We start from the raw sequence: 15951 nt of genomic DNA, 5'->3' as shown, positions 1-15951 counted from the left end.
CCCCCCAAAAAAAACTCTGCCGTTCAGGGTGTAACCGAAATAAAAGGCGGTTCGTGATTTTGTGCGCAATGATGTGCCGTTAAAAGATGTCACTTAGGCATCCAGCATCTTCAGAATATCCCAGTAGGGTTTTTGGTTGGTTGGTTTGTTTTTGTCTGAAATTCGGAGGTCTGGGGGGAAAACAACCGAAAAAGAGTGAGCTTGTTAAACTTCACGCGGTGTTTGTCATGTGAAATCTTCAGCTGTTGAGAAAGAATTCTGAGTAACCAGATGGGCTTATTTTAAATGGGCATCTTTTTGTCTCAAAGACGTCTGCAAATCTCCATTGAGAACACCCCTGGATGAGGTATGTACCAAGCCTTTGGTAGGAGACAGCTCATTACTGTGATTTCAGTTTGATTAAGTAAAATGGTGTCAGAAGATGAAGTCCGTAGTTTTCCTTTTTCTCTAAAATTATCATCAGTGTTATTTTCTGTATGGCAGCAAATGATCATAGGAACAGTTTTGGCATATGTTTTCTTCTTTCAGAAGATAAAGGGACATATATAACATAGAAGCAGATAGCAAAATACTCCTTGAGTATCTACGAGTATAAAAAAAAACCCATAGTATGGCTTTTTTAACCTGTTAAAGGTGTAGTAATGTTTCTTTCTTTTTTTTTTTTTCCTTAGATGTGTCATCTTCTTTTCATTGTTATTGTTCACCTTTTCTTAAAGGAATATGGCATTCTCTGCTGGGGGTAGCATTGCTGTTCACATGTACCAAGATCATGCAAAGGATCAGAGTGATATTTAATAAGATATTTAATAACATAATGTGCAACATTGCAAAAATTACTTGGATGTGCTTAATGCTTTTTGGATTACACCTCATATCAACAGCCAGCACAGGTTTTCCCTTTGCAAGAAAGGAAAAAAAAAGACAACTGTGACTGTAGTAGGAATATTTATTATGCAGGCAGAGTTTATTAAATCATCCGTAAAAAAAATCAACGTAACGTCTTTAAACAGTTTAGAAGATGAATGTGTAATTTCTGATTTGCTTGAGGTTAAAATTAGTTTTGTAGCAACCAGGAACAGCTTTGCTTTATTATCTGTCGGTCTTTTGAATGAGAGGCAGAACCATGTGAATAAAAACATTTTAAAGCAGAATTGATAAAAGCAATAATTGTTTGACTGAGCCAGCAGGCATCTATTGTCAGGGGAGAAAAAAAAAAAGTTGGCTAGATAAAGAAATTTGCTGTGAATTTACCTCGTCGACCATTCAACAACACCTAAACCCACAGTAATCAAATCGAAATACCTATAAAACTCAAGGTGAAGGTGGAAGCAGGTTAGAGCATCGTGGGGATGAGCCGGTGGGCGCCTTTGATCCTGGCTGTTGTTCTTTGGTGAATTATGTTAGCTCCGTTGCATAAAGGACCCCAGTAAGGGCTTTCATGCTCTGCTGAAGGAGCGGCAGGGCTGAGCCAACGCAAGCCTTCCCTTCCCTTTCTCTGTTCGCGGCTTTCTCATTGGGCGACGGAAGTTCAGAAATTAAATAACTTTTCAGTAATTTCTGACTTTCAGCCTTTATGGTGGCCATCCCAAAACGCTTGCGGACTGTCATCCCGCTGGGAATTTTGGTGCTGAAAGTGTTCCGCGCTAGCGAGGGAGAGCTGGGATGGCTTTCCTTTCTGTTGAGTAGGGGTAGGTGAGGAGATTAAGAGGCAAGGGAGAACCCAAACCCATATAGTCACTTTGTATTGCCCGGTAATTTTACAAATACGTTGCCATTCCCGGTTCTGCAGGTCTCAGACGCTGTCTTTCACTCACCTACTTCCTCTACTTCTGTACATTTTAAGAGAAATTACTGTAACTTTCCTGATGCAAACTTTGTGACCTCTCTCTAGTCATGCCGTTGGCTACCTAGGCATCTGCAGAATTAATTTTACTCAACGGTGATTGCTCTTCATTTCTTTGCAGATATCTATATTGGCTTTATCTGAGTCTTCTCCTGAAACAGTAAATGATTTTAGATATGTTTTGCTACAATTTCCCAAATAGTTTAGGCTATGTAAAATGATGAATGCTCTACAAAACCACTCATCGACCATTTAAGTGAGAATTTGGAGATTTTTCTCTTCTTTAGCAGCAAATTCACACAGTCTGCTGCTGATTTAAAATATGTACTGCGGGCGACCCTAACACTGGGATTTGGCCAAGTTCAAAGCAGCTGTGCAGATGGACACAGAAGACAGAAGGCAGAGGGAAATAGACCCTTTTAATCATAACAAGGCTGCTCTTGTTTTCCTATCTATAGTGGAAATGCACGCCAGCCCCTCGTACTTAAAAGCAAGCTTGCAAATGTGCCAGAAGAGACAGCAACAGCATTTGTTATTAATGCAAAGTTAAAAATGTGACAACCTGTCTTCTCAGTACTGCTCTTTACGTCTCCATTTCTAGAGTTGACACTGTACTGCTGCAAAAAGTGCTCATCCGATTGCTGTCCGTGGGATAAGAATTTCCCTCCCCAGAACTCAGGCTCTTTGAAAGTGCATGCCCTTGTTAATGATCGCTGAAACCAGCCACAACCTGTCCTTTTGAGATGGTTATAATGACTTATAAATCAATTTCTCGTTAGAAAGAACTTTTTTCTTTTTTTTTTTTTTCCCTTTTTCCCAAAGGTGCCATTGTTGCCCATTAAAAATGATTGGGTTTGCAACATAAGGTTGGAGCACATTTTATTCTGCCGTTTGTGCCTCATGCAGGGGCATTATGGTGATGCACACAGCAAGCCCAGTTCTGCCTCTCTTCAGTAGGAACATCCTTTTTTGATCAAGCGACCCACATCCAGATTACAGCTAAAATAGATCATTTCACTACTGTGTGTCTTAGTATAATGTCACTTCTTATACTTTGGCTGGACTGTTAGTGAAAATGGATGTTTTATACGTTTCAGATGTTGTCTTTTTTGTGTAGATCCGAGGGTAGATGGCATCATGTAGTACCTCATCCTGTGTTAACCTGTTTTATGGCAGTTGTATATTCTTAAGAATATACTTGGTAGTGTTTTATCACTACAAAGCAGTGAGCAGGAGCAGTTCCGTAGGGAATACTGGCAGTTCCCTTTCAGCCCTGGCTGGAGTCATTTCCATATTTCTGCATTTTAGGAAACCTTTCAAAGTTTGGGCTTAGGGGCGCAGAGGGCTCCCACCTTCCCGTTGTGAATATGTGAAACATGCTCTCAGAAATCACTGGGTTTAGTCAGTTCTGCCTCTGTTTTAAACAATGCAGTACTGGAGTCCAGACTCTGCATGTGCCTGGAAAATTAGGTGGCAGAGACTTAGAGTGTGTATATGGGTACCTATACCTATATTTATATATATACATGCAGAATTATTTTTAAAGGATCTCAGTGAGAGATATACTAATTCTTCTTGCTCTTCCACAGGTCGGCTGTGTATAAGGGAATTTGAAAGATACTGAACAGTCATCTTGCCTATATTTTTTGTACCTACACTTCTAGCTTGTCTGCTTGTCCTCTGGCACCAGGAATTTGAGTTTACGCATGACAAACACCACTGCAGTGTTTGTGAGACTTTGGTTGTTCCTCTAGGCATGTGTATGTGTTTGTGTATGTCTATCTTTAAGTTTATGTATAGAAATACACACACACACACACACAAATAAAAAGTTACAACTCATCGCTCAGTATCTTTTAACTATTTCTCCAAATCTGATACCAGATTGGTTGGAGTCTCTCCGCAATTTGTTGTTCTGGCTACTTGGATATCAGATTCTACTGTAATTCTTTCTCACTTCTCATCTTCTCTCCTTGTCTCCTTTTTTTTTAAAAAAGAAAAGCATCTGCATATTTCGAAGACATGCACCAGTGCCAAGCAATCTGGTGTAGTGGCTTAATATGCTGGCAAATAATTTCACAAGTTGTTTGTGTGTGTGAAGGCAGTATATTTGAATATCATTATATTCTGAACGTAGCTATGAAGAGAGTTATCTGAGCTTATTTAAATTTTATGAAAGACCAGACAGCTCCAGAAATGAAAGAATGTTTCACATTTTTTAATTGGAGTGTGTATTTTTGTCCTTCGCTAATGCTGATGGCGTGGGACATCGCATTTGCCAAAAGCCATTCTGTCCTAGCTTCTGAGCACTCCCAATACTTGGTGGCCTGATAACAATTTTGGGGAGAAGCAGACTCCTGAGGACTGAGGTAGAAGGGATGTTGCTTTGCAATGTGTTGCTGACCTTCTGTGCGCTAAGTTTTTGTCATTGCATGTAAACCCCTCTTCCCTTTCCCCCTTTTGGTGTGTTTATCTGCCGTCAGGGACACTCGGTGGCTCCATTTGAGCACTCTCTCTTCCTTTCCACCTCTGAGGTCTGTATCCTGTACTTTATTTTCCTTAAGCAGTTTGATTTTTATTAAGGCCCCTGTCCAGATTTGCTCAACTGATCTCTCCTGAGTGTCCCCAGCTCGGTCCCATGTGTCAGTGCGTACAGCGCTGTCCTTCCCTGTGACCTTACCGACGATGGCTTGTGAGAGCCCTTTGCCTCTTCCTTCGCTGTTTGAATACAGATCAGAAATGGACTTTCAAAAGAGCAAGTCATTGCCTGCAGAGCAAGTGGGTCTGTTCTTCCTTTACGGTGAGATCTGAAAATCTCACCAGCTATATCCTTCACCTTACAGAGCTGCCTCTGAAGTTTGCACAGCTTGGAAGAGGAGGGAGGTTTTCTCTCGTGAGTTTTCTCCTTCACCTGATCTGCTTTCCCCAAGCCGATCACAAAGGCAATTCTTATCTTTCCCTGAAATCCCTGAGCCTCCCAGGAGCTCCTTCCACTTGGGTCTTCCTCTCTTAACTTGCCCTGGTTTGCTCCATCTTGCCTGGAGATGTCCTGTTCCCTGAACGAGGACATTAGTTCTCTCTCCTTTCTCCTGCCAATCCCCTTCACACCAGTCACTTAACCCCCATTACCTTTGCTCTCAGCATCTCCTTGCTATCTCACAAAGTCTTTGATTAAAACTTGGTACGGCCACAGTTTGTTGCGGGGTGAGGAGGAGGCAGACGTGCACTCCGTGCAGTTTAAGAGTTCTCCCTGAAGCCTGATGCTTTTGCTACCTTTCTGTCTCTAATCCTTACTTTTTTAGTAAAGTTCACTAATACATTCTGCTGCAACAAATTCTTGACCTTTTTTTGTCCTGCTGTGGCTTTACATGGAAACTATATTCTTGGAGTGGTTATCTCACGCCCCAATAAATGTGTTTTTCCCCCAGTTTCATCCTCTGGACCTGACATTCTTCTGGGGACCTTTAGCATTTAGCATCCAGTGGAGCCTGGGTCTTTTATGTCCTGCTCTACTCTTTCAAATTACTTCTCTCCCTTCGACTACACGTTACGTGCTAAGCTGCCGTCTCTTCTAGGTACTTCCAGGATACTGAGTGTTCAGCTCCCATCTCTTTTGCAGCTGGCTGGGCTTCTCTGTCACCATTTAACATTTATGTCAATCCTGCTCAGCAGTAATAAGCACCTGCACCTTTTGACACTAGAGAATGGCTAGAAAAGAGGCTGGAAATGAAGTAATTTCTGTTGGAATACTGAAATCCAAGATAAACCCTTTTGCGAGAAAGTTTGAGAGTTCAAAGTTGACCAGCTTAATGAGTCCTCTTCCATTTTCTTTAAAATGTAAATACTGTAGCATTGTATCACACTTTTTGTATTACCTGTTCATTCTGCTTTATTGGGAAACGGGTCCCTAAACTGGAGCTGATTTTAAGCAAATACCAGGTCACTCTTGCTTCACTGTTTCCCTTTCATCTGAGCCTTTCATATTTCAGCAAGCCTCTTCATTGTCTTCCAAAACTCTGTCTTTAGATGAAATTAAGATATAAAGTAAACTGTCAAAGATCTTAAAATCCCACGTTGTTTTAAGATAGCCACCTACGCCTTCCCTCCTTTCTCCCAAAAGCCGGGCAGAGCAGGTAGCCGTAGTTTCCCATTAAGGTGATCCTGATGGTCCCCTTGCTGGTTTGTGAGTTCAGTACTTCGTCTTGTCCCTGACTTGGTAGAAAATGTGTGTGTAAGGGGTTGTATTTCACAAGCCGAGAGGTTTCGAGTGAAGTCGGGAGCTTTGGGGGTTTTTCACAGGTAGATGGGGCAGCTGTCCTGCTCTTCTCCCTGCGGCTGGGTGGGATGTGGAGACACATCCTTGCTTTACTTAATTCAGAGAAAGGGCTTCAAGCTAAGCCTCTCACTTACCAGATGTGCACCTTGCCTGCTGGAATATCAGTTAGTACCTTTGTTCCTGGATGTTTAACTTGATCCAATGTGGAACAACTCAAGCAGTTTGGAGATGGGCAGTGGAACGGAGAGGCTGCCAGCACGCTCCCTGGGCTCGCAGGAGAACAAACTTCGAGTCCTTTGCCGGCACCAAATGGAGTAGGACTTCAACCTTGCTTTTGAACCTCTCTAATCGTAGACACACAGGTATGCCCTGGCTGTTTGGGAGGTAAGGCACAGCCTCTTCTCTGGGCCTGCAAGTCACCTGCGCTAAAACTGCTACACACATCTCACCAACAAAACTTTGGAGGGAGGAAATAATGTTATTTCTTTTAAAAGCATTGTTGGGCACTGATTAACGCTTTGTTTTCCCCCTTGTTTTGTTTTTGTGGTTCGGATTGTCAGCTGCTGGCTGCTGGGGGGTGTCACGTAGGGGCAGTTTGCCCCCAAATTAGAACAATCCAGCCCCTATCCTGCTAGCGTGCAAACAGTATGTTAATTAACATAAATAACCACCTAGCTGTGGTTTCTTGCTAATTAAGGTTCAACTTGCCAAGGATATCATCATGTTACATAAGAACAAAATTGGGTTCAGTACTTGCATGCCGTAGTTTACCCCATAGCTGATAGTGCCTTGCCCTAACGAGAAGATAGCATCCCTCATTTGCTCCTCTCCTGGTGTCTGTGCTTCTTCCCAATCCCTCACGCAGAGAAAATTCCCACTGAAGTGAATGCAAGTTTTCCGGAATTAGGAGCGACAGCCTATTTGCCATTTATAGCCTAGGAGTAGCACAGTGTTGGAGATGGAGTAGTAAAACAGTAAACAGGATAGGGGCAACATTGCTTTCACATTCTTGTCGACATGTGTTTTTTCCTTGCTTGGTGTTACTGAGTCTGAGAGTGCCATTTCTCAGACTGCGCATTTCTTTCTCCAAGGCTTAGAAACCTTGTTCTGTCCTCGAAGCAGTATTGTTCATCGCCATACGGGATAAGGTAATTATTAGCCATATAAATTTTCATTTTATAGGACAGTTCTAATTCCTGGAGGCCAACAGTTACTAGGATAGATCTCATTTCTCTCACACTTTTTCAGCTGACTACACACCAATATAAATTACTACTGTTTCTCCTGTCGTAGTACTTTATGGACCCAGTTTGGTAGGAGCCCCAGCATCCTGGGCATTATGCAAACTTATCAGAGGGTAAAGCCTTTCTCTGAAGGACTTGCAGGCCTTATAATGTGTAAGCAAGGAGAATGCATTTACGTATTTTTGTTTCAGTTATACCTGCTTGTCCTTTAGCCTGTTCTTAATTAGCTGTGGGTATCACAGAAGAAATGTATAGATATGGAGATCAAAATATTTTCTAAAATAGAAGCTAGAAAGGTTTGATTGTGGATTTCCCTTTCTTGTTTTGATTCCTTTTCTTGCCGCATCAACATTTTTGCAGTTATCAGTAGCATCATTGTATTGCTCTTAATTACTTTCTGACGAAGAAGGCAAATATTCACTGTTTCTATTCAGGCAATTGAAATTGCTCTATCAATCATCCTGGTCTGAAAATTATAATAAATTCAGCCTTATTTTTAGACAACAATAAAAACTTTCCAGCCCTCCATCTCCCCTAGAACAGCAGGAGAAGATAGGTAATAGCATTTTAATGAAGTCATGTTCTTGTTCCCCGAGTGAACTGGTCCTGTGGACCAACGAGAAGTCCAGGGGAGGTACAATCCTCCCTGTTGTCCGAGATCAGTTACCAGCCCTTTGCGTATTATATATTTTGTATTTTACCTAAGGAGTCTTTATATTCTGATAGCATCCAAGCTTCTTTTAAGGCTATATGTAACCACACCGTGGAGGGCAGTAGTAAGACTTGCCCCCTCAACTCAACTAATTCTTTTGCTTTGAGAGCAAAGCCTTACAACGTTGTGTCTTCAGCCTTCAGCTGATGTTTCCACCTCAGGCTGGAAAAAAGGGTTGGAGGAACTGAAATCCAGGTCTGTGCAGACAGCTGAGCGGTGTGTTTGTAAAAGCCACTCCATCTAGTGGCAGTCACTTTGTGCAGCTGGTCTGGCAGTGCCCATCAACAGCTGACGGTTGGTGGGAGAAAAGCCTAAAATGGTCTTCAGCTATGGGTTTTCTAGTTTTGGTCTTCAAAATAAAAGATGCTTGAAATTTTTATCTATTCTTTAATCCTTATCCATAATCATCATTCATTACTTACTGTGAATTGCTGCATGCAGTCATGGAAATACATCGAAAATTTTGAGTGCCGGCATCAGCGCGCGCTCTTCTTCATCTTTAATCAATATTTCAGTTCTTTTTAAAGCTGTTTTAAAATAAGTGAGGCAGTGGAGCTTATTTAAGGAAGGGATGAAGCTGAGAGTTTTGGAGACCTAAAGGCTCTGTTGGAAGAGTGGATTCCGGCAGGGCAGGGCGGCTGTGCCCATGAGGGGACCTTGCTGCACCCCACGGCCATCACCCCAGCCCCATCCAGAGTGGAGGGATCTGTGTGGGGGACGCTTGCTCTCTGGGGAGGCTGTGAGAAGCCACCGAGGCTCCCGGGGTATTTCATGTAGAGGTGGTCATGGGTCTTGGGCAGTATGGGTTTGGGTTGCGTTGAAGCCAACTGCAAAGAGCAATGTGGCCAGGTGGGGTGGGGTGTCCCGTTTTCGTGGGCAGTGCCTGCTCACCAGTCCGGGTTCGGACCGAAGAGCTCAGAGCCAAGGTTTGTGTGGCACTGGTACATGCACCTGACCAAAGGAGAAGACCGAGAACCAGGCGACCACTTCTGCCGTCAGCTTTTCAGTCCATGTCAGACCGTGCAACACCTCAGGCTGTGACCTGGCCTCTCCTGATAGCCGCAGTGCCAAAGGTCCCGTTGTGTTTTCATTAGACAGCCCTGGAAAACCTCACTGATCGCTTCAGTGCGTTTCAGCATTGTAGCTTGTACCAGGACAAGCTAGTATCTAAATTAAAGTAAACGGGATTCCAGTAAAGTGCAATTCCAGATCAGGCGAATGGCTGTTTTACTGCAACTTTAATAAAAATCAACCGCTACTTGAATAGGTGCATGCACACATACTGCTAGAAATTTCCAATTATGATATTCCCAGCAGCAAACAAAAACAAAATTAATGTCAGCTGCATCCCCCAAAGCCTAAACTACACCACTAATGAACTCCCAAGTACTCTCAGAGAAAACTCTCTTTGCAGAGACAATAAGGTGGAAATTACTGTAATAATCTCAATGTAAAAATACAGAGGGAAAAAAATCATTGAAATTCAGGGTAAGACTTGCCTCTCCTGATCCCATTAACCATGTTGTTAGCATAGCATATGCATGCATAGTGATATTGTCACATAACTCGCTGCCACCTTCAAAAGAGCACGCAGGAATTCGTGTTCTTTCATTTGTATTTCAAACAAAGGTAGGGGTTGCACGGCGGCTTGCACCTTATTCTGAGGAAGTCTGTACTTAACATGACTCCAGCAGGGACCAGCTACCTCATAACAATTTGTTTGTCTGTCTAGCAGAAGCGCTCAGTTGCATACAATTTTTGAAGCTTTACTCAAACATAATCTCAACATGGGGCTCTGGCTTTAATCATTGAAATGGTTGTCTTTCTTCTGTCAGAAATAAGCTGGAATAACAGAGAATACCACAGCCGTCTTTACATGTTTATAGAACTACTTGATTTATTTAATATTTTCGGGGTAGTTTTCAAATGAATAACACATTCTTCACTTCTGTTTTTAAGCTGGTGTTATGTTGCCAAGTGTAAAGTTGCCAGACTGCACCCAAAGTAGATTTGTCAGTTGTCAGTAGGGTCGTCTTTCCAACGTGTAACATCTGCAAATTCTGCTAGGAACAGCTTTAAAGTACCTTACCTCTTAGATTATTGCCGTTCATTTTTAATGGGTGCTTCAGTGACATTTCCCTTCCTTGCTGCTCACACCCTCAAAATTAATTTCCTTAATACTGTCTGTCTGTCTAACAGTTACGTCGTTATTTGCTGAGCAAACGATGTCTGCAAAAGCTGACACAGGCAGTATGTGTTGTGCGTTGGACTACCCCGGTAAGGGCTGTTGGTACTCCTCCTGATTTGCAGTACTGGAGTTGCAGTGTCTTCTGGAGGTCCAGCTTCATATATTCCCTTTAATACTCAATGTTCAGGCTTGCTGAATCAAACGCAAAACTTTAAAGAACTGTGGAAAAAGTATTGAGTGTTTAGATGCCATGTGTAAGTGCAGTATAAATATCTCATCAGCCAAATGATCTCTGCTGCTTTTGGAAATGCTCATGATTTCATCTATTTTTAAGTACGGGTATTGTTGGAGAGAGGAATCCTCTTCTTCTTTCTTTTAGTTTCCATGGGAAAACTGAGCTGTGGTACCTACTGTGCAAGTCTCCTCTTTAGGAGTCGAGGGGATCAGTACCGTGGGTTTTGGCAGATAATCTGGTGGCCTTTCTGGCTGTTTATTGTCCGTTGTGTAAAGTGAAGAGGTTAAGTCACTACAAGCCTATACATGGCATCTAGGATTTCTCGAGGGTCACAAACAATCTCCACCAGTCTAAAAGCAGGAAGAAGCTTGGTTTTGCTCCTGTTGCTGATGTAATCATCGAGATGTCCCATAGCAAATGCAGAATAGCTGTAGCACACCGAAGCAGTAATTCTGGCTCTTGTTTACGTTCAGACCACTCTCAGCCACTCTGGCAGGGGAAGGGGACCCTAAAGCAGATGTTCAATGCATATTCAAGGCGTGTTATAGGGGCAAAGTTATATAAAGGAGCACAGCGTAAGAAGAGCTGTAAGACCTGTCTTACATGTTGATGGATGTAGGATGCTCAGATGCTGATGAGGAGGTTCTCCCAAGGGTACCCTGACCCGGAGTTACACCCTGGTCACCATCCACGAGCAAAGGCTGGGCATGACAGGACTCAGAAACCACTGGCTAGCTTCTGCTGGGCAATCTGTTTCTGAGGGGACAGAACGTTTTTGAAGGTGTCTCCAGTGGGACGAGTTACATTTCCATGCTTCTCACAGGAGCAGTGGCTCCTGGTCCCTTTTGCCTGGAGTTTTGGCCAGAGCTGCACTCTGACCCAAACTTAGTGCCATGTTTTTGTAGGCAAGCGGGAACTGCCTTGGCCGAGGCTTCTGATCTATGCAGAACGGATCGCCGAGGCACTCGCTGACTTAGCGGTGCTGGTCACCTTTCTTGCAACTGTGGACAGGACTGGGTGACAACCCACCTCCCCCATATAGCCCAGATGTCCCAGTTACCTTGGTTCACTTAACAGAAGGAAGGAATAGACTAATGCAGCTATATCCAGATCCCTGTATTTGTAGATTAAATACCTTGCTTATAAAATTGCAGTAACAAATTCAGGATGTTAGTAGACCTCAGATTGCTGTAACACGGTAGCGTGAATATACAGGCATACGGGGTGAACTGTAAAACTTGGGAGTGCATGGCTCTTTCCTCATTCCCTCTCTGTTGTCAGGTTTTCAAAACCCTCGGTGCCTTTTGAAAGAAAAGCAGTGAAGCTGATGAATCGGTTTCATGCTGCTCTTGCAGTGGCACTTGGTATTATCTAAATGAAGCAAGCCCAAGGAATATTGGTCTGCAAGGTACTTTGCAATCAGAAGCCAAATTCAGATCTAGAGAAAAATATCTTTCTGGCGGAGTGGCTCGGAAGATTTTGATGAGAAATGAAAATTACCTTCCTGTGGAATACTCAGTTCCCCGTGCCTCCGTTTTTCACGTCGCTCCTTAGTGTAATTCAGTTTTAGTGAAATTCTTTCTAAGTGCTCGACTCACCCTGGTTCCCGCAGGTGGCAAAGGCGAGACCTGCACTGAATACAGGAGAAAGGTCAATTTTGTTTGATGCAGTTCAACTAAGTTGTTTGTGGAGTTTGTCTCCCTGTTTATCTTAATGAAGTCTGATCTTTTCCCCTTCTAGGATTTCCTCCGATGCATTTTTCCCTCCCCCAAGTCTCTCCGAAACCAACAAGACTGGGGTTATGAAGTCAATCCTAGATGGCCTCGCAGACACAACTTTCCGAACAATCACGACAGATCTCCTTTACGTGGGCTCCAACGATATCCAGTACGAAGACATGAAAGGCGACATGGCATCCAAGCTGGGATACTACCCCCAGAAGTTCCCTCTCTCTTCCTTCAGGGGTGATCCTTTCCAAGAAAAAATGACTGCAGGAGATGATCCCCTGTTGAGCATTATTCCTTCAGATCAGGTCAACATCACAGAGTTTTACAACAAGTCCCTGTCCACGTTTAAGGATAATGAGGAGAACATACAGTGTGGGGAGAACTTCATGGATATGGAGTGCTTTATGATCTTGAACCCCAGCCAGCAGCTGGCCATCGCCGTGCTGTCGCTCACCCTGGGCACCTTCACTGTCCTAGAGAACCTCCTCGTCCTGTGCGTCATCCTCCACTCCCGAAGCCTCCGGTGTAGACCCTCCTACCATTTCATTGGCAGCCTGGCTGTGGCCGACCTCCTGGGCAGCGTGATTTTTGTCTACAGTTTTGTGGATTTCCATGTTTTCCACAGGAAGGACAGCCCCAACGTCTTCTTGTTCAAACTGGGTGGAGTTACAGCCTCCTTCACCGCCTCCGTAGGTAGCCTTTTCCTCACGGCAATAGACCGGTACATATCTATACACAGGCCGCTAGCTTACAAAAGGATTGTTACCCGACCAAAGGCTGTCGTAGCATTTTGTGTGATGTGGACCATCGCTATTGTAATAGCCGTTCTTCCTCTGCTCGGCTGGAACTGCAAAAAGCTCAATTCCGTTTGTTCGGACATATTCCCTCTCATCGACGAGACGTACCTGATGTTCTGGATCGGGGTCACCAGCGTCCTCTTGCTGTTCATTGTCTATGCCTACATGTACATATTGTGGAAGGCTCACAGCCACGCTGTTCGCATGATTCAGCGGGGCACGCAGAAAAGCATAATCATTCAGTCTACGGAGGATGGTAAGGTACAGATCACTAGGCCTGATCAAACTCGTATGGACATCAGGTTAGCCAAAACCTTGGTCCTTATCCTAGTCGTTTTAATCATATGCTGGGGCCCTCTCCTCGCCATCATGGTGTACGATGTCTTTGGGAAAATGAACAAGCTCATCAAGACTGTCTTTGCCTTCTGTAGCATGCTCTGTTTGCTGAATTCAACAGTCAATCCCATCATCTACGCTCTGAGGAGCAAGGACTTGCGACATGCCTTCCGCAGCATGTTCCCCACCTGCGAAGGAACCGCGCAGCCCCTCGATAACAGCATGGAGTCGGACTGCCAGCACAAACACGCCAACAACCCGGGGAACGTGCACAGGGCTGCCGAGAGCTGCATTAAGAGCACAGTTAAGATTGCCAAAGTTACCATGTCGGTCTCCACAGACACGACTGCTGAAGCGTTGTAAGTCAGAGACTTCTCAGCGTTGTGAGAGGAGGAGTTAGTTTAAAAAACAAAACAAAACAAAACAAAAGCAACAGAGAAAACCAAACCCGTGGCTTAATGTGTTTGTACCCTCCTGTAATATTTTTTTGGTTTGTCATTGTAAGCTGAGCAATGATTGTCTTAAGAGCATTACCGTCAGTCAGTTCTTTGGGTTTTACAATTAGGGATTCAAGCTAAATTTTCAAAAGTTTTTTTCTCAAAGTGTTTACTGAATAGTAAGTTTCCTGAAAGAGCGCAGAGAAAATACCGGGTTAGCAATGGTTCCTTTTGGGGATGTGAAGAAAAATTGTGAAACCTAATTGAAAACTAATGCATCCTAAACCAGTACCATCAAATAAGAAAAAAAGCCTTGTAATCATGCTGTTCATTTCAATGTGAAGTGTATTTCATGTCTGTAAGTAATAGCAGTTTTTGATTTTTTCCAAAAACGGCAGTGCTGAGTTTTAGAGGTTTTGTAAAATGTGTCGTGTCCTGTGAATTGTATGCTGTTTTATTCTGTGTTATTGATATTTGTCGAATTAAACGAAGTGATAAGGTAGACTTCTGTGAAAATAATGTGAAATGTGATATGTAAACCCCATTGAAAACACTTACTGTATTTGAAGAATTCCTATGAGCTATTTTGGAAATTTTACACTTCTAGTGGTCTTCTGTGGACTTAGAGGAGAGGCTTTGTGTTCTTCTACTAAAATTATTTCCCCACTACCTTTTACTTTCACATGCATACGAGAGTAACAGCAACAAAGGAATAGAGGAGGAATGTAGGAGAGGAATGCACTGGTTCAGACTTTTAAATACCACTGCGTTTATACAGAAGGACGTTTATGGTTGTGCAGACGATCACCCTGCTCTTGGGCGTTGCGTGAATACGAACACTGAAAAGCGAAGGTCCCGGATATTGGCTCCTTTAACGGGCAACTGGTTTTAAGCCACGTGCTGGTGCTGGACCACTAAAGACAGCATGTGTCAGACTCAATGTGCGATGTTATCACTGTGCAGTTGATGTATACTTGAAGTGTGTCGCATTCCTGTATCCCAGGTTTAAGCAGATTCAGAGCCTGAGATGCCAAACTCCCGTCTTCACTAAAAGAGGAGGAAATATTGTCAGACATTTTCTTATTGTGTGAGCGTGTATATAAATAAATATCTATGTGTGTGTACGTGTGTGTGCGCGTGTGTGTGTGTGTGTGTAAGTATACTAATCAGTGTGAGTCATGGTAGCATAACTAAGATAGGACACTATGACCAAATGTAAACTGTATTTCTTGTTGCACGCTTTGCACACAAATTCTGTTTCTAAAATTGAGTTCTTCCAACTGATTACTGATGAAAGTACCGTATTAAGAACATCCCGACCCTCTCCGAGAGGTGTATCCGTGTGCTAGAGAAAGCAACCTTTCAGTTCTGCTTGAGAGTAAGGGGAAACGAGAGGCAGAGCGTGGCGTGAGCCCGCACTGGCAACCGCAGTGGCTGTCAATGGTGTTCCTGAAAACTGAGAAGGCCGGAAATAAATGATAATTTGTTTTAAGGCTGTCAGTATTTAAATCTGATTGCTTGAAATAAGGTGAGTCTCGCTGTGAAACCAGGATACAGATGATGAGGTTTGACACTATCAGCTTTGAGGAAGAAGTTACTGAAGGAAAATGATGACTCTGTGTCCGTGGTGGGATTGTTTCTGCAGCCTGGGGCTTTCACAAGGCGCATGTTATCGGATAGTCTTTGAGGCGTGGATATTCTGTAATTCCATTCTGAATCAGAAGGTCTGGGGTCCTCGTCTCTGCTGCCTTGCTTTTTTGGACCTTTTCCTCACCCTTCTGGCTGATCTCTGCCAAAATAGCTGCAAAGGTGGCGTCTGATCTCTGCCAAAATAGCTGCAAAGGCGGCGCAGCCCGTTCGCTACCCGAGGCTTGCCGCACGAGGGGTGACTCCCTCCGTGGCACCGGGCGAGCGGAGCCAAATCCCTGCTGTCCGTCCTCGAGGAGAGAGAGGAGGGGGGCAACCCTGGGTCTCTGGCCACCGTGGTGTCCCCGTGTCATTTTGGATCCCTCCGTGCAGGTCAGAGCAGCCGGTAGCACGGATGACCCAGCGAATTTCAGCCAGTGGCTCCGGTTAAGGCGTGGTGGGGGGTGGCACATTTTAAAGATCTCCTCAAGCGAGGTGCGGAGCAGCAGCTGGAAGAAACAGGGGCTCTT

The 15951-nt window shown here is 43.8% G+C and overlaps 1 protein-coding gene across 3 annotated transcripts; it reads left to right on the top strand.

Moving 5' to 3' along the window:
- Positions 1-6678: 6678 nt before the first annotated feature.
- CNR1 (cannabinoid receptor 1 (brain)) lies at positions 6679-14919 on the top strand. Of its 3 annotated transcripts, none has more exons than XM_009700600.1 (2): positions 6679-6764; positions 12239-14919. In XM_009700600.1, the coding sequence occupies exon 2, from the start codon at positions 12300-12302 to the stop codon at positions 13719-13721; it is 1422 nt and encodes a 473-aa protein (XP_009698902.1). In that variant the 5' UTR covers positions 6679-6764; positions 12239-12299; the 3' UTR covers positions 13722-14919. The 3 variants fall into 3 exon arrangements, with proteins under 3 accessions (XP_009698902.1, XP_009698900.1, XP_009698901.1); XM_009700598.1 differs by lacking the exon at positions 6679-6764 and having other exon boundaries at positions 12243-13757; positions 13962-14219; XM_009700599.1 differs by lacking the exon at positions 6679-6764 and having other exon boundaries at positions 12300-12365; positions 12441-13953.
- Positions 14920-15951: the final 1032 nt, after the last annotated feature.

Source organism: Cariama cristata, unplaced genomic scaffold (assembly GCF_000690535.1).
Source record: "Cariama cristata isolate BGI_N322 unplaced genomic scaffold, ASM69053v1 scaffold40175, whole genome shotgun sequence".
Classification (NCBI taxonomy): Eukaryota; Metazoa; Chordata; class Aves; order Cariamiformes; family Cariamidae; genus Cariama; species Cariama cristata.
Note: the sequence above shows the minus strand (reverse complement) of the source record. Positions and strands in the feature narration are given on the sequence as shown.

Excerpts from the sequence above, each read along its gene's own strand:
- CNR1 (XM_009700600.1), top strand. The coding sequence starts at position 12,300 with ATGAAGTCAATCCTAGATGGCCTCGCAGACACAACTTTCCGAACAATC.